General features: G+C 31.3%; 1 protein-coding gene across 1 annotated transcript; it reads right to left on the reverse strand.

Annotated features, from left to right (window-relative positions):
* Window positions 1-6,397: 6,397 nt before the first annotated feature.
* On the reverse strand, window positions 6,398-18,964 carry LOC134683942 (uncharacterized). The gene is made up of 3 exons (XM_063543254.1): window positions 18,898-18,964; window positions 13,076-14,034; window positions 6,398-7,082 (listed from the first exon to the last, which is right to left on the reverse strand). Exons 2-3 carry the CDS (start codon window positions 14,028-14,030, stop codon window positions 6,757-6,759), a joined length of 1,281 nt encoding a protein of 426 aa, XP_063399324.1. The 5' UTR covers window positions 14,031-14,034; window positions 18,898-18,964; the 3' UTR covers window positions 6,398-6,756.
* Between the last annotated feature and the right edge of the window lie 3,993 nt (window positions 18,965-22,957).

Genomic DNA, 22,957 nt, shown 5'->3' on the forward strand with positions numbered 1-22,957 from the left:
ACTTGAACGTTATGTCGGCTTAAATCCAAATTGAAATTGTGATCTTTCATATTTTAAATTCGAACTTTGAAAGTGTTTTTATGCCCCACTTATGCCCCACATGCGTTCGTCCATTCGTCCCGCGTCAGGTTGTAGTTTTTGGTCACGGTAGTTTTTGATGAAGTTGAAGTCCAATCAACTTGAAACTTAGTACACATGTTTCCTATGATATGATCTTTCTAATTTGAATGCCAAATTAAAGTTGTGACCCCAATTTCTTGGTCCACTGAACATGGAAGATGATAGTGCGAGTGGGGCATCCGTGTACTATGGACACATTCTTGTTTATTGTAATTTCACATATAGTTTTAAAAACAATAAGTTTTAAAACTGTTGTCCATGTCACGCGTAACGATTCAGGTTTCATTAATGGTTGAAGACTTATGATGTCCTTTTAATATCTTTTGGTTAGTTTTGTAGCTTAGTTACTGTATCATGGACCTATAACCCACATCTCCTTTTATTCGTCATAAACTGGTTCAAAATTTAAAATTGAGAAAAACAAGTGTATAGTTTTCTAGGAAAAAATGTAAAAAATCAAAAAATACTTTTTTACTTTTAAGTAGAAGTCTTTAGCTATTTGACTAGCGATGCCACTCACGATATCCTTGACAGAGTCAAGCACGGACATACGGAGAAAAGATTCTATGTTAAACAGAAGCAACGCTTTGTATTGATTTGTATAATAAAATCGAAAGCTAGTTTAAAAGAGCAGTGACTTTTAAAATTACATTGTAGAAAACTTACGAAAAGTAACATGACATGTTTAATATACGCTTTGACAATTACACCCACTAAATTTGGTTAAACATGTATTTTTCTTTCTTCTTAGGCAGTTAATATATAGTGTAACTTCGTTCAATAACAGGCGCTATCAAACAAATTTTCAGTTTAAGTTAAAGTGAAACACATATATATTTATTTCTATCTAAACCATGACAACTTGACCAAAACCATGACGAATTTCTAGACTCTTAGCCGAACCATGTCAATCGCTTAACCGATTCCGATAGCTTGCTTATTCTGCATTAATTTCGTGAAACAACAATTCCAATGTAGATCGTTTGACCTCCAATAAAGATTCAAACATCTTATATGCTTTTCATCTGCTCGTGTGAATAGAACTGAGGCAATGGTTTAGGAAAGTAACATAAATTAACCATGTCAAACTAATCCAAACTATAACAAAATCACTGTACTATACGCTCCTTGATATGACGACCTTATAGACGATAGCAAAATCAATAAAGCCATATTTGATTTCCCTTATTGCAGATACTTAGTGTAATACAGATATCGTTTTACTTTTCATAACCATTTTAGGAAAAAATAAAAAAAATACTTGGTATTCATTGAATGCAATGCTGATCATGACAGTGTAATTGCAATAGCAGTATGATGAATATAGTTAAAAAGTGAAAACTATTATAAATAAGATTTTTCGCTTATATAACTATAACAAATGTAGAAAACACAAATCTTTACATTGATACTGGCAAGTTTGCCATGTTGCTGATGATGACATATTGAATTGTTAACTTAAAGTCATATGAAACCTAAAAAAAATAAAAAAATATCTGCATATGTTTTTATAACTAAATGGATAGCGTTCATTATACAACTTATGTACACATACATTTTTCTCAAATTATTTTATTTGTCCACATTTAGAAGAAGTTTACTTGTTTTTAATTGATTGCTACCAGAAAGCAATTCGCCGACATATTTTCATTATGCATAGTAACCTAAGTGTGACCCTCCTCGTAAAAATTCGGTGATCGCAATAAGCATGGATCTGTCATTAAAATAAACAATTATCTGATTGTACATGTTAAACACGTGCTCAATACCCATGCTTTTTGTTGGTTGTTACAATCGGTAAACTTCGGTTTCAAAACACGGCATTTAATGAGCAGCCATATTTGTTAAATCATAACAGACAGAGAGAAAAAAAAATGACGATTATACGATATATTTGCGTAAAAATGATAAAATCGTGCACAGAGGACCAAGTTTATGATATATACATGCATAGGTTGAATAATTGGATAAACATTCTTTTTCACCAGTCACTCGTTTCATATGACTTTAAGTTAGTAAATATTAAAGGTTGTAAGTATGTTTATGCGAAGTTAAAATACCCTTCCTTGGCGAAGACCGACACGCTTTCCATGATTTTGTAATATATTGTTAGTAAATTTTAACACAACATCGTTCTATGGCATTTGTTGATTAAAAGTACAAGAAGTTAACGCAATATAATTAAGATTGATAGCTAAGAAACTCTTGTTTCACATAATGTTTATATTTTAATTCAGACTCTTTTCCTTTGAATGTGACATCACCGCTTCAGACTTATCATTAAACTTTATGCATTGGTTCTCATCAAGTTCGTGTTGCTGCGAAATGATTTCTTCATTTGTGTTTAGTAGACGTTTTTTATTACCTATCCATCGTCTTTTATCCGATAGTTTCCATGTCGTTGTGACTTGTGAGTTTTAATATCCCTTTGGTATCTTCTGCAGCTTTTTGGAAGATGATGATTTTTTATTTAAAAGAGTGGTTTCGTGGTGGCATGCTCGTCTTAATTGCAGACAATTGTCGTTTCGGAATCCGGCCAAGTCAAAAGTCAAACTAGAAATTAATAGTCTCTGCCTCTTATATGTATGCAGTTATTATAATATATATTTGGTTAATGTTTTATTTCTTTTTTTTTTGTTTCGTTGAGTTTAATTTTGTTGTTTCCTGTTTCATTCTACAAACTGCAATTGGTCTTTTTTTCTCATGTGGCAGCCATGTTTTCATTTATTGGAACAAAACGAAGATCGTTTGTAGAGAACATTAAACATATTCGTACTGTAAAGTTATTCTCACCTTAGATTTTTGGTGTCAAAGGGGGAGATTTTAAAATAGATTAGGGACAAATGAATAAACGATACAACGGTATTATCAAAGTTGTATTAATATAAAATATGAAATATGCAACATCACAACAATTTGCATTATAATTTTGCATCCAAGAGGTATAACGTGTGCATGTTATACGAAAGAATATATTGTTTCTCCTACAAAAAATGTCATTGTAGTTACATTTCATAATAAGAATTAAAATAAAAAATGGGTATAATATTAAGAACATGATACTTAAACTGCATTTGCTTAATTATTAACCATTAGATTAAAACACACTTACAACATTTCATCCGATTGTCAAGTATAATCTCACAATGGATTTTGTTTTGTATCAAAAAATATTTTGGTTTAAGGATATTCACCTCTGAGGAGCCAAAAATTTCTAGAATTAAACTTTTTTTTCTAAACCTGATTTTTGGGTTTATATCACTGTTACATAATTGGTGAAGAGAAAATCATATGGTGATGCACTTCTTTTTTTACTACAGCCCTTTGAAAGTACCCAATTTTGATGGTTTTCCCCATTTTTCATCAATTTGTACCTATTTTTGAGCTATTATCATGATAACAATCACAATTCCACAATTAATTTTTTTTGTCATACTTTCAATAAAGATGAAGGGGACCAATCTTAATACTAAATTTGAACTAAATAAAAACTATAGGTAGGTGTTATTATAAGAAAGTTTTATCAGATTTTGATGCTTTTTTGTGTCAAATTTACCATGTTGTCAATTTTGTCAATCTGTGATTTTTCGCCATTTGTAGTACAATTTCCAGATTTTTTCAACTTCTTTGTTATAAATAATTGGAAAAATTCATATCTTAGAAATTTAAAAACAAAAAAAGGAAATAGGATGTACATGTTTCTGAAAAAAATCCTTTTTTGTACTCCTCAACCATTTTCTCAAAATATTGGCTAAAAAGACTGACTTGATTAGTAAAAAATTTGAAAAATTGATTACTCCAAAACTACTCATTGGAAATACCGAAATTCTTTTACAGAGCTAATTTTGATTATAACATTTTTTAAATTCATTGATATTTTCCACTTATATCACATGTTTAAGAAATAATTCCAGAACGAGATTTCAACGAGACTGAAACGTCAGAGGAATACATCCTTAATTACAAAGGTAACAGTATCATTTTAGCGCAAAAAAGTAAAATAACAACAAAACCGAAAGAAAAATTCAAAAATAAAAGTCCTTTATCAAATGGCAATTTAAAAAGCCAAAACACATCAAACTAATGGAGCACAACTATCATATTACTAAATTGGTAAAGACATTTCCTTATGTAGATTAAATATGGTAATATAACAAGTTAAACCTCTCACATAATAGCAGTCGCATAAAATTACATTATATTGACAAGAATGTGTGAGTAAATCAAACACACATAATAGGCACGAATGCCAGAAACAAGCGGTACAGCAATCAACATTGTGAAAGAATCCTAATCATTATATAAAAAAACAACTGTGTAAAAAGGCATATGACACATGAGCAAAAGTGGAAGACAAGAATACAAAAAAAGTTCATAAAAGCACAATAATACAATGACAATGTATAAACATCGAACTTCGCCGAAACAATATACCTTACTAGTTATCAAAGGTACCAGGATTATAATTAAAATGGATCAAACATAAAATTTTAAATTTACAAAAGGACAAGTGAAAGAATACTTTTAATTTGCTTATTGAAAAACACGCATAGAAAAACAGATTCCGGCTAATGTTCCTCCAGTATTTGGTTTACAAGTTTAAGGTGCTAAATGCTTAATTTTATAATTACTAATTAAAATGAGGGATCTACGTACTCTTCCTGAGCACTAGAGAACACCCAATTTTGGTGGGGTTCGTTCTGCTTAGTCTTTTTTTTTCGATTTTGTGTGTCTTCTGTACTATTATTTGACTGTTTGTCTTTTTATTTTTAGCCATGGCGTTGTCAGTTTACTTTCAATCTATGAGTTTGACTGTATCTCTGATATCTTTCGTCCCTCTTTTTTAACAGACGATTTTGGTCGTGTTTGACTATTGTTTTTATATTTTGTCTACTTGATCATTCTTTTATTTAAAGGTTCTCTCTATTGACAATAGTTTTCAAGATTGGGTTGTTAAATATATTCTGAAGAATTTAGTTCAGATACAATCATGACCTACTGATCGCATTTGGAGAACCAACATCTGTAGTGTTATCCTTTTCTTTTTTATAATAACAACTATGCATAGGAACTATTTTTTTTAAAAAACTGTGTTACTTTTCATCATGTTCGCTTATGATTTGGGGATGAAACATCATACACACAAAGTTTTTAAATTATCATGCAAAGAATCCTTCTCAAACTGGTGCTAGGGGCCTTCCTAAACTTGCAGTTAGGTAGTCTTTGTTTTACTCTACGTCGGAAGCCTATCAGTATGATGAGCAGGAAGACAAGCGTTGTTCTTTTGCTTTTTTGCGTGTCTTTTTTTGCTTTTCTATACTGATTTTGTGAAATGGATGAACACAATATCCTTTGAATTTCTATTACATTTTTGACAATTAGTTATTAGTAACACACGTTAAAACTGAAATAAAATTAACTAAAAAATGTTTTATGGCGAATGTTCGACATTCCAACACTCTAAAACAATTAATTATCTTATAACTAGTATGTCCTTTTTAATTTGTTGTTTTGCCTTCAAGTTAAACATTTATTTTCTCACAAATAAATTGCAGAGATCAATTAAATTATTAACAAAACATGGCAACAAACTGTGAAACTTTAAGAAAACCAACCCCAGAGGTTTAGTATTTGACAGGTATACATTTTTTAACAAAACTAAAAACATAATGATTAAAAGGATGAATTATCGGTATCTATACCAACTTCCTGCTTGGAAAAACTACATTAATTAGAATATTATTATCAAAACTTATTTCTATTATTCTAGAATCACGGATGTGTATTTTGTAGACAGAATGAATGTCTGGCCTACATACTTTCAATCCTAATGTTTATGATAAGTTATTTTTCGTCAACTGTGATAAACCTCCACGTCTTGTCTAACCAAAACATGACTTACTTCATATTAATAAATTAAATTATTGATTTCTGTTTCTACAACCACATCTACGATTAAACCCCTGTTATTAGTGATTGTGTTGTTTCAATCATTAAATTAACATTGCTCTCGTCGATTATAATTTCATTGTCTTTAACAATTTGGAGACACCAACCGCATTTGATAGTATTAACGGAAAATATATGCCCTAGCGCACACAAAAAGCATAAGAGCAACACCAGAGTTCGATTTTAATACCCAAAGAGACAAACAAGGATAATATTTTGCAGCAAAAAGCAAGACATAAAAGCAACAAAGAGAATTATCAACCTATTTGGTGTTACGGGAGACAACCCGACAAATGAGAAAATTGGCTGTGAAATAAGTTTTAGCAGTGTTAAAAACCAATTTGAAACCGTATTGATGTGCGACCAAATTATAGTTTTGGAAGGTGACTTTAATTAAAATGTTTTGTGGAGTTAAAATTTGTGTTTTCGATTTTTTTCATTTTCTTTCATTTCTTGAACTATCATGAATTTACATGTAATTATGCTACCTTTAGCTGTACAATATTTTTAAGAAAGAGGATGGTTATTCTTATAAATACTTGAGATTTAAGGCTAACATAATGGTTTCTCACAGAAATAAAAAACGGACAAAACAATAGACCGACGTCACAACAATCTTTAATATACATTTATAAAACGCGATCATATGTCCAGAAACACGCTGAAATATTCAAACATATATTAAATTTAATGTTTGAGATCTGATTGCATCTTTTTTATAATAATTTGAAAAAAACGGATAATTTTACCTGGGTGAAAAAATGAACTGCACTTAAATTCGACGGTACCTTCACCTAAAACATTCTGTCTCCCTACAGTGATTGTTAATTCTTTTTGGATTCCTGTCTTTCCATATTTTCGTACTATGTCATATGGCCAACAACATTTTGATGTCATTTTCTCAATGTCTTCTAATATAAAACAACTCGATGTAAGACGCAGTCTATATCGTCCATCTAATCCAAAGTTGAATGCATCTTCACTTGGTTTCACCGTGACAATGAAACAAGGATCTAAAGTGAAATTCGAATAATTTTTAATCATGACATAAAATGTAGTGTGTATAAACTGCGAATATAGTAAGTTCATTTTCACTGTTGTATGCGAGTACGTCTATAGTATAATAAACGATTATGGGGGAAAACTGAGTTTGTTTACTTTTTTGAAATACCAAATAATTGATTTGAATGTATGTTTTAACACAAATTCATTAGAATATAACTTTTTAATGTATAATAACAGGATTCAAGTAAAAACAGAGGTATTAAAGCAGCAAAATCTATAACCTTTATTACTGGTTGCGATTCCCGTTAACTATAGATGCAATGAATTATCACTGTAAGTGCAACCATTTCTGATGAAGAATTTTTAAAGGTGCGACGAATTTGCATTGTTGTTTTATTTGTTAATTCGACATAAAACTTCTGAAAATAAATTTTAAATGACTTTAATATAGATGATATTTACAATTAAAAATGCAAGCTAGTCGTAGATGTCTACTCGAATATCAATGATTATACACCAGGCCAGTAGGCAGCACTTCGGTGTTGACATGAATATCAATCATATGGTCATTTTGATAAATTTCCTGTTGACAAAACTAAGGATTTTTTTTTTATCCCAGGATAAATTACCTTAACCATGTTTGGCACAACTTTTATTTAATTTTTGGTCTTCGATGCTTTTTAACTTTGTGCTTGTTTGGCTTCATAACTATTTTGATCTGAGCTTCACTGATGAGTCTTATCTAGACGAAACGCGCGTCTGGTGTATTAATTGTAATCATGGTACCATTGATAACTGGTATAACCACCATCATATCATGCATATTCAATTTTTTTGGTGAGCTTGCTATTATTACGTTATATATCCGTAAATATACTGGTGCAGAACATCCATGAATATAACGTATGTTAAAGGCGAATTTTCCTTGAAATTTTTTAGAACTCGCTTAAAAAAGCTTAGAAAACTTGTGTCATACTCATTTCTAACATATTGATAGGCTTTTGCACAACGAACAGTACAAAAATATACAACGAACAGTACAAAAGAAAGTAAACAAACTACAAGTTTAAGAGAATGAATTGTACCGTGCCAATATTGTGAGCTCATTTAATCAAGTAAATGTCGTCAAATTAATTAATACAACGGGTGTCTTATTCTCATCATTTATTTATAACAACAACAAATCAGAAAATACACGATCGTATTTAGTGTAAGAGCTAACCAATTATGCTCTATTTGTAGTTCAATCAAGTTTGAGTTACACACAGTGTTTGTGTCGGGATGTTTACAAATAATTCACAGATCTGTCTATTTGAAATGGTCATATTAAAGATTTTGTGAATTGTCTCTGTTATCTAAAAAGCAACAATTTAAGCTATATCATACTAATGCTAGTAGTTTAAAGGTTTGGTTATCTTGCTTGCTTTTTGTATAAATGTTTGCTCAATTCTTATAACAATGAAATTTATACTAAAACAAAAACGTTTCTTTTTCGGTGACGTGGATTGTCTAAACTGTCCAATATATATGTATTCAATCACGGAATGTCAAATAATAGGAACAATTTTTTGTCCTACATATATATCTGGAAAAATTATTAGTGAAAATATAATTGACTATACAATTGAGAATGGAAATGGGGAATGTGTCAAACAGACAACAACCCGACCAAAGAAAAAAACCAGAAGAAGGTCACCAACAGGTCTTCAATGTAGCAAGAACTTCCCGCACCCGGAGGCGTCCTTCAGCTGGACCCTAAACAAATATATACTACTTCAGTGATAATGAACGCCATACTAATTTCCAAATTGTACACAAGAAACCAAAATTAAAATAATACAAGACTAACAAAGGCTATATATATGAGAAATAAATGACAATTTGAATAAATTCATTGTGTTTTACCTCAGACTTTAACTCATTAATCATGTATATGTAGGACTCTAAAGTGCAACATGTGCAATGGTACTCTAAAGTGCGATGATCACGCTAAAGTGCGATGGTCTACGCTAAAGTACGATGGTGTCTCACGCTAAAGCGCGATGGTTGTTGTTTTGCACTATGGACCAACGGGTAGTAAGGTTGTCATATTGAGTAGCGTTTATTACAGTGATTTGTCATAATTTGGTTAAGCTGGTCATGGATAAGTTATTAAACTTTCAAAAACGAATGACTCAGTGCTTCCCAAATGAACAAAAAAAAAGCAAATTAAATGTTTGAATCTATATTGTAAGTCAAACAATCGAAATTGAAATTGTTGTTTTAAAGAAATTTACGCAAGATAACCAAGATATCTAAATTGGTATGGTTTGGTTAAGCGATTGCCATGATTAAGTTAAGAGTCTAGAAATTCGTCATGGTTTTGGTTACATTTGTTATTGTTTAGATCAAAATTAATACATTTTTGTGGCACCTTAATATTGATAGTTTGTTTGAAAGCGATTGTGAAAAATAACACAATTAACTAATTGACTTCAGAGCGAAACAAGTCTTTTGACCACATTTGCTGGGCGCAAACGGCAAAAAGGCCGGATAAATCGTATATGTATATATTGTTTTACCCCGCGTAACGCATTACAGGGTCAATGGAAATTTTCGGCGGCGTTCGTATTTTTGACCGTCCGTCTGTGCGTTCATCCGTCTGGTCTCACGTTTACAATTCTTGCCTGCTTTTTTATGACACTTAATATATCATATCAATCATTTTTAAAGTTTTGTTCAAAATTGCATTATTAGCACTATTTAATATACAATTCTTGCCAGAATTTTATGGAACTTACATTATGTAAGTTCCATAAAATTCTGGCAAAATTTGCATATTATGTTTATATTAGCAATGTCTTGGACAAATTCAAAAATTAGTGTGAAAAGAGTGGTGTCCCGTAGAAATATAATGATATGGAGAACTGTTTTTAGGCGCTTTCATATGTACAATTCATACCCAAATTGTATGCAAGTTGAATCATATGTTGATATCAACAATTGTTTGGACTGATCTAAAAATTAGTGCCAAAAGATCATTATTATACTATCTAATGCTGCAGTCAGACCTTACCGGATAGCTCTAACGGACGCCGAACGGACGAAAAAAAGATATTTTTTAAAACTCTAAAATGCATGACTGTAGCATATAAAATTGAAACTTTGGTTTTATAGAGCATAATAGTATATTGAACTAGCTGTCAGATAACTGCGAGAACTCACTGATCTGTTCCTAGTATCTTTTGTTGTTTGGATGTACAAGTACCCGGCCACGTTCACTTGTATTTTTGTCCATCTGAAGATTTTTTTTTCAACTGATTTTTATAATTCGTTCTTATGTTGTACTGTTATACCACTGTCCCAGGTTAGGGGAGGGTTGGGATCCCGCTAACATGTTTAACTTCGCCACATTATGAATGTATGTGCCTGTTCCAATTCAAGAGCCCGTAATTCAGTGGTTGTCGTTTGTTTATGTTCTACATATATACTTTTCGTTAATTTTGTTTTACATAAATAAGGCCGTTAGTTTTCTCGTTTGAATTGTCACATTGTCATTTCGGGGCCTTTTACAGCTGACTATGTGGTATGGGCTTTGCGCATTGTTGAAGGCCGTACGATGACCTATAGTTGTTAATTTCTGTGTCATTTTGGTCTCTGTTGGACAGTTGTCTCATTTGTAATCATACCACATCTTCTTTTTCATATTGACATATCAACGTTGTAATGATGAGGCTAAGAAACGGGTTAATACAAGGCCGTGCCGAGCATTTTCCTGGTTCGGCTGAATCCTTATATCGTTTATACGTCAAGCCAATACACTATTATTGTCTTTATACTATTATCTAGAAAAAAAACTCATTCGTAATTGTTGTGTATTGTGTTATTGTTATCTATTTGATTTAAGGATGTCTGCTGCTCTAATTTAAAATAACAAGGATTTCATGTGGTTGCTTAAAATGAAAACAACTTTGATATTTAAACAAAATAAAGTAATAAAATCATTAGTCTCGTGTGTAGTTTTCAAAATACGAGACATTTAGAAAATGGCGGGAAAAGGGTTTTCTTCAGACTTTACTATTTGTTAACATTGGAATTGTTTTTTACCCTTTAAACCAAGAAAAAATAACAAGGATTTCATGCCGCCGGATCACTAAATCGGAAATGATCTATTGAACAGATTTATGAAGACAAAATAGGGGTGTCGTGTAAAAAAAAAATTAATACATTTGGATGGATAAAACCTGAGAAAATCGAAAATATGACAAGAATTCAAAAACATGACCAGCAGACATCCTTAAATGTTGGAGGAATGCAACCTTTAAGAAGGCCTCATATAAGGGGAGTATTATTAGTGTAGTGGCGTAATTTTCACTGACGAAATGAGACAATCGCCTCACAAAATATTCCCATTAAATAAGAGGATAAAAAGAATTATGGACCATACAATTCATAGTGCAAAGTACACTGAGCGCCAGTTAAAACCTGAAACGATGCCTGACAAAGCACTAATTGCTTTCGTTGAACAAAATTTTTATCCGACACTTGGCATTCTTATTTTGTGTAGACTGTACTTTTCTACCGTGATTAATATAGGGAAGACTTAATTATTCAACCAATTTTGACAAAAGCTAAAGTTATTTTGTTAAAAGATATATTTGATCTTAAACTTCCAAAATCTGTATAAAAACATTTAAGAGGAGGTCATTCATATAATTCTGTCTGATCTGGACCTGTCTGTAACTAAATACTGAAAATTTAATCATTAACCTGTAGTTTCATTGAGATATATGGATTTGAAGAACACAAAACATCATTTCATGATAAAATCCCACCAATCTGGATTTCTCATAGACAGTATCTCTTTGCAAGAGTGCGATTCATGTTTTCTAGTCCCTCTAGTATCTTCCGTCCCTCCTTTGCTTCACCAGAAATAAAAATAAAATTGTTTTAACCTGATAACTTCAATACAAAATCAGAATATGATTTCGCTTCAGATTCTATATTGTTTTATTTTTTGAAAAATAGTTTTGATTTAGTATCTTTCAGAATTACTCGTTCGAGAGATAAATATTTTGCTCAAGTGAAATGACGAGCAAAATAAGTGATCCATGCAGTTGATACCGGTAACAGAATTAATTATTTCCTTAAAAGGTTGTTGTCAATGAAAAAGTAAAATCACAAAACTACTGAACGCCGAGGAAAATTCAAAACGGAAAGTTCCTAATCAAATGGCAAATTCAAAGGATAAAACACACCAAACGAATGGAAAACAACTGTTATATTTCTGACTTGGTACCGGCATTTTCTAATGTAGAAAATGGTGGATTGAACATGGTTTTATAGTGCTAAACCTCCAACTTTTATGACAGTTGTTGTAAAACGGTGCGCGAACAAAACAGAAATATCGGTAAAATAATCAAATATGGTTACAGCAGTCATCACTCAAGACAAAAAAACATATACAAAAAACACAAAAAACATCCATCAAATTAAAGCATCCCTAATTTAATAACAATGTACGAAATAAAAAAAATAAAATAGCAGTTTGTGCTAATTCAAAAATAGCTTCTATTAAAACAAAGTATTTGTATTTAACGAGCCATGCAGTTTTTGTTCCCCTCCGTCGTCCTTCAATACAACAATCCAACTTAAGATACGATCCGATAGATTGGTAATGTCATCTAATCTAAATCTCTAATAAAACATCAATAGCATGCAACAAATCATAAGAACTCTTCAATCGGTCGTACACAAAGGCAACAGTAGAATACCGCAATTTGAAAGTCATAAATCAATTAAGAAAAAACAAATCCGGGTTGCAAACAAAAACTGAGGGAAACATCAAGTAAGAGAGGAAAACAACGAAACAACAGAAACACCGAAGTGCAAAAAAAAAAAACCATCCCGAAAGTGTTGAAATTGTGAGGATTCGTGAATAGAGCGTCACAAAAAAAAAACGTATTTATGAAGGGAACCAAGGAAGAACGTCATCAAAAACTAAAATATTATCTCAACAAACCTTTCTCAGTTTTTATTATGTCATACTGATGGTAAAGGCTACACTTGGTCACATCAGCAACTCTTGCCTGTGCTTGTTTGCTTGTCTGTCTTACTAAAGACATATTCCTTTTACTGATCTGAACAACAATTTCACCAAATTTACAAATATTTCCGAGACTTTTCGTTTTATCATTAGTTTGGAAAAAGATGATGACATCTGATAATTCTCTATTATCTTGCATAGACTGTATGATGCTGACTGTATTCACCAATTCAATCTCAATTTGTTTACTGACAAGGAAAGTTTGTAGGTCGGATGCATGCAGCTTTATTATTGCAAGACTTATCTGAAGCCCATCCATCTCTTTTTGTTTCCGCTCTACAGATTCCAAAATTTTGTTGATTTTTCTTCTTTCGGCATTTTCAATTGTTTGGAGTTCTGTCAATAAATCCCTTTCAAGACGATCAAAGTGTTCATTCATTTCATTTCTAGATTTCCGAATTTCTTTTTCAATGTCTTGTTTGTAGAGTGTGAGTGATAATAAATTTACCGTGCGATTCTCATGAATCTTTTTCAAATTTTCAGTTACCTCGCGCAATGAATTTTCGATCTCCAAAATCATGTTTGAAGATTTTATGCTGCTTATAAAATCATGTATGTCTGTGCGATCTTTGCAGTTCTTATGTTCCTCTATGATACATTTTGTACAACATGAACATTCGTGTTCATGACAGTATGCTTGATATTTTTCACTATGAGATTTGCAGGAGTCGGAAATTTGACGAACACGAACAGGTAACTTTTGATATTCGTTTAAAGGTATAATTCCATGACTTTTCGATGCTTTGTTCAAGACATGATATCCATTACATTTTTTACAGAGTCCTTCATTACATCCAAAACACCATGCAGTAGATGGTACAAACCTTTGTCTGGAATAGCAGATGCCACAAAGTGGAGAATTACATGCCATATTCCTGTAAAATATTTATTTCATTAAATCATCATGCCTTGACTGTCAAATACATGTGCAACTTTTTGAACAACCTTTCGCAACTAAATCAAAAAGTAGCTCACGCCTGTAGGTCTTGCTGTTGAAAGATGTAAGAATTGTCACGAATTTAGATATATTCGGTTTTGATGTTTTAGATCTATCAACATCTGATCAAGGTATTTTGACAGAATGAAGTGTCTAAAATTGATTCTATTATCAAAGCATCTTTGAAGTTTGTTCTTTCATAGCTTGTAAATAAAGTGTAATATAACGCAATAAATATCAAAACCATGAACTTTTTTAAAATAAATTCCCATATATCTTTTTGGAAGGTATAACAGAGAAGAAATAAAAGCCTCATACCATCAAAGATACATTAAAAATGTTAAAATAATGATTTTAGCTCCAAATGTATCGATATACTTGTTGCACCTTAAAAAAGAACATAATATAAAAAAAATAAGATGTGGTATGATTGTCAATAAGACAACTGTCCACAAAAGACCAACATGACACAGATATTAACAACTATAGGTCTTCAACAATGAGAAAAGCCCATACCGCAAAACCAGCTATAAAAGGCTCTGAAATAACTTAGTTCTAACATCAAATTATAGACAGTAGATGGTACTGTAGCACTAGTGTTTGTGAAATAGCGCATTGAGTCATCTGTCTTTGATCCCCTATTTTTACGAAACAGACTGATTTCCAATATCGGCATCAGCTTTCGTGTTTCACCCTTTATATTTATCCTACAACTATTAAAGAAGATTAATTTTTCATCCGATGCCTGCTTTCTATAATCAATATTCATTCACAGTTTTTAATTACAACTTTTGTAAATCTTTTCTACCCCTTCCACCACCCCAGCCGATTTAAAAAAAAAAAAATATGAATTGGTCTATGGACTGATAAAAATTAACAGATAATTTGTCAGTTCAATTCTATATTATATTAATCTGACATTCACATGTAGTATACATTTATATAGTTTTGAACTGTAGGTTCCAAAAGGTATATTCATTTCAAGTGAATATGAACTCAATATTTAATAGTCACTTATTTTTCTTTTTCTTTCTGTTACCATGATTGCTTTTTGTAAAAATGGCAAGTGCGTATACACGTTTGAGTTAAATTAAATTGCTAACTGCAGTTCCGTTGTCTCAACGCTTTAGTTAGTAAGCTTACTCTAATGAATAATTACCAATGAGTCTTTTGTAGACGAAACTTTTACTGCTTAAAAAAATGGTCTTGGCATCTTTGATGAGTTAGTGTTTTCATTTACACTCTGTTGTTGGCGTTGTGAGATGGTATTTTTATTGAATCTTATAGTCATTTTCTTTTAATTTGTTTGTAATATATATATTGAACAGTTTTGACTGCTGGATCACAAAAATTGTCATATAAACATTTTATGTCTATTTGGCTCGTTTACCAAATTGTTTATAGAACAGCACTAAAACAACTCACATTCAAGTTGGGGTTTAAAAGGCTTTCGGAAATGCCTACACCAAGTCAGGACTATGGACGTTGGTTTTCACTTCTCATCGTGAATTGATTGTTTAATTTTGTCATTTTCTTTTAGTGGTCTTCCCCTTTAGGCATTTTCCTTGTAGTTTTTTTTGTTATACCTTTTTATATCACATCTCCTCAACTTTTAATTAATAAAATTGAGAATGTTTGGTCTTCAATGGTATTCAACTTCGTACTTTATTTGGCCTTTTTATCGTTTTTGGATTCGAGCATCACTGATGAGTCTTTTGTAGACGAAACGCGCGTCTGGCGTATATATAAAATTTAGTCCTGGTATCTATGATCAGTTTATTTGGTATTGATTTTCCTTATTATTAAAGCAGTATGGTTAATTGTAATTGTTAACGTTCTTAGTCAATTAGTCTCTAATCATTTTATAAACAGTTGACGTATTAGCAATCACACAATATATGTTTGTTCATATTTTCGCGTATTATAAATATATTCCAACAAAGTAAGTAGATTTGAATTACGACAGTTAACAAGAAGTTATTTTAACCCACTTATCATTCCACGGACTATATGTCCTTTGTCGGAAGACAATGCTTCAGACATAATGTTCCACGTAAGATAGTGAACAGGAAAGCTTTTAAGACAAACAATCAAAAAGTTGTACTTATTAAATACAAAAAATAGTTTAAGATTCTATAAAATCAATACAGAATACTATAACGTCATAGTGATATACCTGACTTCAGAGAACTATTTTGACGACGTGTTTTTGGAATTCTAAGCGCAACATAAACAAAATCATTCTTTGTTCGACTAACCGTCAAAGCTTAAGGGCTAAAATATGATATGTTGGGTTTACGTCAGAGAGATCAAACTCGACGACAGCATTGTCGTTACAATACGGACTTCTTCCATCGACAGGTTTATGATTTTGATATATGCATCAGACTATATTTTTTTTTACTGGCTTTTCATGTTTGAAATAAAATAATAAATGACAATAAAAAAAATATTCAAAGAAAGACAATAAGATGGCCAACTGATAAATAGAATTTATAAGAGACTAAGATAGAAAATGTAGAAGTGCAAACAATATTTCAGATCTTATTTTCACACGTATTTGATTCATGTGCTTTAAAATGATGGCCACATCTGTTTCATTATTGACATTTTAAATCTGCTTTTAAATATCAGAATCGGAGATATTATACGAGAGCAAAATAGAGCAGAATCGCGACTTCGACAAATGAGACTTATCTTACTTATCTATGAATCATACAATGTAAAAATGAAGAGACAAGTTGTGATTCTGTTTTTAAGCCATTTAGAGGCATGATTGAAATTAATAACTACCAAATCTTTTCTTCCTGTTTGAAAAACAGACATCCTTTTAAATTGAAATGCTAGATCTTTATTTGAATGATGAATATGAATATGGTATACACTTCAATTGAATTATCATAAACAATTACTCCTTCATTCGTATCAATAGAGTTCCTCTAACATAACCAATTAAATGCAATTGCTATAGAAGCGTTTTTATCCAAATATTTACAAAAACAACCATTAAAAGTAACAAATTAAGTGTTGCCGGGTTTGTAGGATTGTTTGTTTGATTGAGTATCATTAAAAGAAGGTATAATGAATTTGCCGTATCGTTTTGAAATGCATTATTTCATGCACTGTTTAGGGAATTTTAAGTCCAGGAACTTTGGAGGCACTCCTATATATCTACTTTATATCAGAGTCAAAGTATTAACAGTTTTACCCTTCCGGAGCACCTGAGATCACCCCTAGTTTTGGGTGGTGTTCGTGTTGTTTATTCTTTAGTTTTCTATGTTGTGTCATGTGTACTATTGTTTTTCTGTTTGTCTTTTTCATTTTTAGCCATGGCGTTGTCAGTTTGTTTTAGATTTACGAGTTTGACTGTCCCTTTGGTATCTTTGGTCCCTCTTTTAACAAATAAATGGTATTACGTAGTTTTTTAATTATGTTAACACAGCTCAGTATTAAATGGTCCTATTTCAAGTTGATTAGAAGTATGAATATCTTGTACAATAGAAAGACCCGAACCTTAATATATTATGTCAAAGTGTTTTGTTATTTTTATTTTATAATATGTCACCATTACTTTTTTAGTGTAAATATGCTAATAAAAAATTTAGGACTTTTTCAATATTTTCCTTGAAACAAATATTTGAAAACCCTTACTTAAAGGAACACGCATTTTCATTTTGTCCTGTTAACGCCCTCTGTTGTGCCTCTCGTATTTATATGTACAAATATTTCCTGGTGCTCTAATGATAACCTTAATCCATCTAAACGTCATTAATTATTTCGAAGAAATATCATGTGATTTGTCAACTACCATTCCTCATTTTGTTATGATAGAATTTACGCAATGTGTTAAAATAAAACTAGTTAACTCTGCAATGAAAAAATACGATATACTGGTTAGTGTACGGCTAATTGAAAAATACCGTAAACACACTTTAAAGAGATGGTAAAAGGCCGTGTAGATATGCTTACATTCCAGATAATTTGAATGTTTAACAGTTGACGCTAAATGTAGATTCACTTTACACCTCCATCATGGTACACTATCAGTCTTGTTTTTTTTTGCCTTAATCACACATTTCGATTAATTGATTGATTGGTGATTTCAAATTTGAAGACTAATTGATATATCGGATTTTTTTTAGTAGTCTAAAAGATAACATTTCACTATTCTATCTTATAGGAGTCTAATGACTATGTTGACAAATTGATTCAAATAAACACAAATACTTGTCATTCGTTAAAACAATTGGAATAATGCAATAAATCACTTAATAAACAAATAAACAGTCTTATATATATTGTGATTAAGGCAAAAAAAAACAAACAAGACTGATAGTGTATAATACATATCAATATATGTAATACTGTTTATTTGTATAAGTGATTTATTGCATTATTCATATTGTTTTCACAAATGACAAGTTTTTGTGTTTATAAGAATCAATTTGTCAACTTAGCCATTAAGACTCCTATAAGAGAAAATAGTGAAATGTTATCATTTATACTAGTACAAACAAAAAACGAAAAATACTAGAAAGTTTCCTTAAGCATATCATAAAACATATTTTTTCATATCTTATGTCAAAATTCTATCTCATGGAATTCTTTAAGTCACAAAACTATAACCTAACTTTTGACATGTATAATTAACAAATACATTCCTAGAAGGTATTTTTACGTAATCAAAAGCTCGAACACATTTAACGATTATAAAACGACTGTCGTTTCCTGATTTGGCACAGGAATTTCTCAGTGTAAAAAATGACTACTAATTTTATGTCTTAGCAGTAATCAAACTTACAAAACAGCAGATACATAGGCTGAGCAAAGACAAAAATAAGCTTAAACTTTTCATCAGTGACTTTTAATGTCCTTGTTTTAAAAATAGACGCAAGGATGAACATCCGTTTAAAACTTCATACCTTCTTGAGTTATCAACATATATTAATCTAATTGTGTTTCCGATGAAAGATAACATAACAGAAAGGATGAGACAAACATTATATTCAAATTGAATTTTCAGGAATTTGGTAAATAAAATGTTATTAATTTAACCTTCATTCAACTTTTATAGTTTGTTTGTATTTGTAAAATATAGAACTAAACACACAAACCAGAAATCCTCATCAACGGAACATGAGTTCAAAACAATTTTTTTTAAGAAGCTGCCTTTTTTATTAATTGTAAAAATAACAGCATTTGATGCGACTGTCATAAAAGTGAGAGGTAAAGTGCTATAAACCCATGTTTAATCAACCGTTTTCTACATTTGAAAATGCCTGTAACCAGTCAGCAATATGACAGTTGTGGTCCGTTCGGTTGATAAGTTTTATCCCTTGATTTTGCCATTTGACTAGGAACATTCCGTCTTGGATTTTCCTTGGAGTTTAGTATTTTTGTGATTTTACTTTTTTCATTACCGACTAAACGGAATTGGGTTTTTTCATTGTTAGAGACAGTATTGTAATCTGAATTTGATCAAAACTAGTTCATCTGAACTTTGTCGTGAAGTTTTTAACTGGCAATCATAACATACCTTTCTAATCACACGAAAAAAATACCAGTCCATACAACCGATTTATTAAATACTGTTATTATAATGGTATACTACCTATGATGATGAGAAAACCACAGACCCAAATTTCAATTTTTTGATAGCCTGCGATATTTGATGGATGTCCGAATAAATGTAATAATAACACATACATAACTCTTTCTAACAGCAAATAACACAGATGTCGTAATTCTATGTTTCTATACATTATAACAGAACATTCTCTCTCTTTTAAATCTTAACTATCTAAAAAATATTTCCCTCAAAGATAGTCAATGCCGTCCAGGGAAAACCATATTGTTCAGTGGGAACCTGTATTCGACAACAATGGACAAACCTATCACAGAAAAATTAAGTCGGACCTCGCCTACTATAACGAGAGATTTTAGATTAAATAAGATAATTACTTCAGTTGTATATACATATGACGCCCGTCAAGCAAAAATCACCCTTATCGCATTTGACGTCGTTATCGGTAGTCAACGCTAGAATGTAACGTAGAAACAAACGATAAATTGCACGTTGAAATTGAGATATTTTTTTTCTAAACATAGCGTTATCCATGTGAACTGAACAGTATATTCTTAAATTAATACATTTAAATACTTCTGTAAAATAATGCCGTATTTATGATTTAAAAATTTTATTTTGTGATAAATTTCTATTAAAACTTTTCAAATGCTTGTTTTGACACGCTACATATTCTTACTGTCTTGAGAGGAAAATTTTCGTCGCATTACAAGGATTTCTATAATTTGGTTTCAGGGCTAATATCATTCAGTTATATCGTGCGATGGTTTTTCAGATTCATCAACCAACCACTTCCTGTTTACCGAAATATTTCGGCGGGGGTATCATCAGTAAGCAGTAACTCAAAAGTTTCACTTGCTTTAAATGCTTTAAAGTTTACTTAAATCCTACTACAATCGCCAAAATCGGCTTTAGAGGTCCCGGCCACTCATCTTCTAAGTGGAAAGGGGATGGAATTAGCTCGGCTCATACGGCACAAAAAGTATAATAAACCTACAATTCGATTCTTTGGCTAGGATGTTGTCTTTTTGACAGATTCTGCATTAATTTTCCTTTCTCAATTTTATTCAGTTTTATCGTAATCATTGTTTTACATTTTCTAAAAGTGAACAAAATATAGGTGTTCTGCTTCCATTCGAGAAAAAAATCTTTTAATATTTTATTCTTGAATGGTCTGTGTGGTAGGCCATGAAGAAACAAAAAAACAAAGAAAGGAAGAAAAAACAACGAAAATAAAAGATGCTAGATGCTTGAGCTTATTCGAAAAATGATTAACAATTTTGGATGCATACACGATATTGCTTAAGCTGCATTATGGTTAATCATTGTTACAATGTTGTCAAATATATGTATACTATTTAATGGTAGCAGTTCAATTTCATTTGTCTTGATTGTGAATAAAACGAGATGCGGGATATTGTTTGACTTAAATTGAGTTGTTAACTTTATTGAAATAAATATGCAACTCCAGTACGAAAGGTTATACAACGACGAGAAGACAATTTTTAAATTGATGTTTTTGACTTAATGATCAGAAGTCATTGACTGTATTACCCATCGTGTAAATCTCTTAATTCGCGGATAGATAAGGTTAACAATCTGATAATAAACTTTCAATGGAATTTTCAAACGCCATGTAAAAATCAGAAACAGAAACAAATGCAATTTTGCAATGTTGCGTCAATTTTCAAAAAAGATGATGCTGGATATATTACAATGATCTGTAAACATGAAGCAAGGACTTATTGAGGCAGCACAAGCTGAAAAAAAACACCATATAATTAGATCACATCAAATAATCTTGTTGTTCTTCATATTTTTTTCAATCTTGAAATGTCATACTTTAGATGTTAAAAAACGATCTATTTTACTTTTGCATGATATTGAAATTTTCAAGTTCACTTCGATCGATATCCAGCGAAACTTATTATAATTATAGTAATACATAAAAATAGTTAATATTTATTACGAAGACGGACAGATTGAAATTTCGCACTCGAGATATATTTTTAATGTTATTTAATAAAGTTTTTAAATGTTATTTTTCGTTTAAATCACTTTTAGTGTAACGTTCGTTATAGTTTGTTTTGTAAACATTTACATGCGTAGATATTTATTGCAAGAAATATATCTGAAATGGACGAAATTGCACACGCAGCTGCAGTTCTCATTTAACGATAACATTGAAGATAATACATGTAGAAATGAACTATCCAAAGAAGGCAAAGATACGTACTTATTGGGTAAATTAAAATAAAAAGGCGTAGATAAATCCCGTTCTAGATACGGAGAGCGAAATAGTATTCGAGAGTCCCGTTTAAAATCTTTGATTAAACACATCAATAGTAATAGAAATACAAAGAAAATATCAAAATTTTAATAGACGTTTGAGGGAATTTTCAAATATGGCACAATATTTGAAAAAATAGGCTAGTCTGCATGGTTTACCACAAACAGTACCTCATAAAAAGACATGACTCTGAACCTTAGATTGTGTTATCTTCTTGTGAATCAAAACAGTCGGTTTTTGACACATATGTACCAGCATTTCAGACAAATGGCACTGGATGTAGATATAAGAAGATGAGCATGAGCATGAGTGTCAATGAAACAACTCACCATCCCTGTCATAATTTAAAAAGGTAAACCCTTATAGGTCAATGTACGGTCTTCAACACGGAGCATTTATAGACTAGATATGTCCACTGAACAGAATGAACAAATGTCTGGTCGCCTTGCTGTCCGCACATAATGTTTGCATCTATATATTCTTATGTCGTAGATCTGACTCTTATACTAGCATAATAGTCGCATGTCCTACGTATATGCCTTCAACATTGAGATAAGACATACCGTATTGTCGGCTATAAAAGACACCGATATGAAAAATCGGAAACAATTCAATTAATTACAGCCGATTCCATTGAGTGTGTAGGCAAGGGTAATAACTTTGGTTAGCTAAGGTATACGACAATCCCTTCGGAGTAGCCTGGTCTTATAACAGACAGATAGATTGGTTATCTGACGGTTGAATTTACGTTTAAAGGAGTGTAGTTCACCTGAACTAAAAATGACTTCACGGTTAAGCTAGTCGCGAATCAAGCTAACCAAAGATATTACCTTTGCCTTCACACTCAATAGAATCGGCTGTAAATTAATACCAGTATTAAACGCCCTATTGGCAAAATACATTCCACTCCTTTAGATTAAATGTTCAAAACACTGACCTTCCACGACAAATTCCCACATTGAGCTCCTTTAATCTATATTTCATTTC

Source organism: Mytilus trossulus, chromosome 9, assembly GCF_036588685.1.
Source record: "Mytilus trossulus isolate FHL-02 chromosome 9, PNRI_Mtr1.1.1.hap1, whole genome shotgun sequence".
NCBI lineage: Eukaryota > Metazoa > Mollusca > Bivalvia > Mytilida > Mytilidae > Mytilus > Mytilus trossulus.

Excerpts from the sequence above, each read along its gene's own strand:
- LOC134683942 (XM_063543254.1), bottom strand. The coding sequence starts at position 14,030 with ATGGCATGTAATTCTCCACTTTGTGGCATCTGCTATTCCAGACAAAGG. Across the intron at positions 7,083-13,075 it reads CATAATAAAAACTGAGAAAG|ATCCTTGTTTCATTGTCACG; the intron begins GTTTGTTGAGAT and ends ATTTCACTTTAG.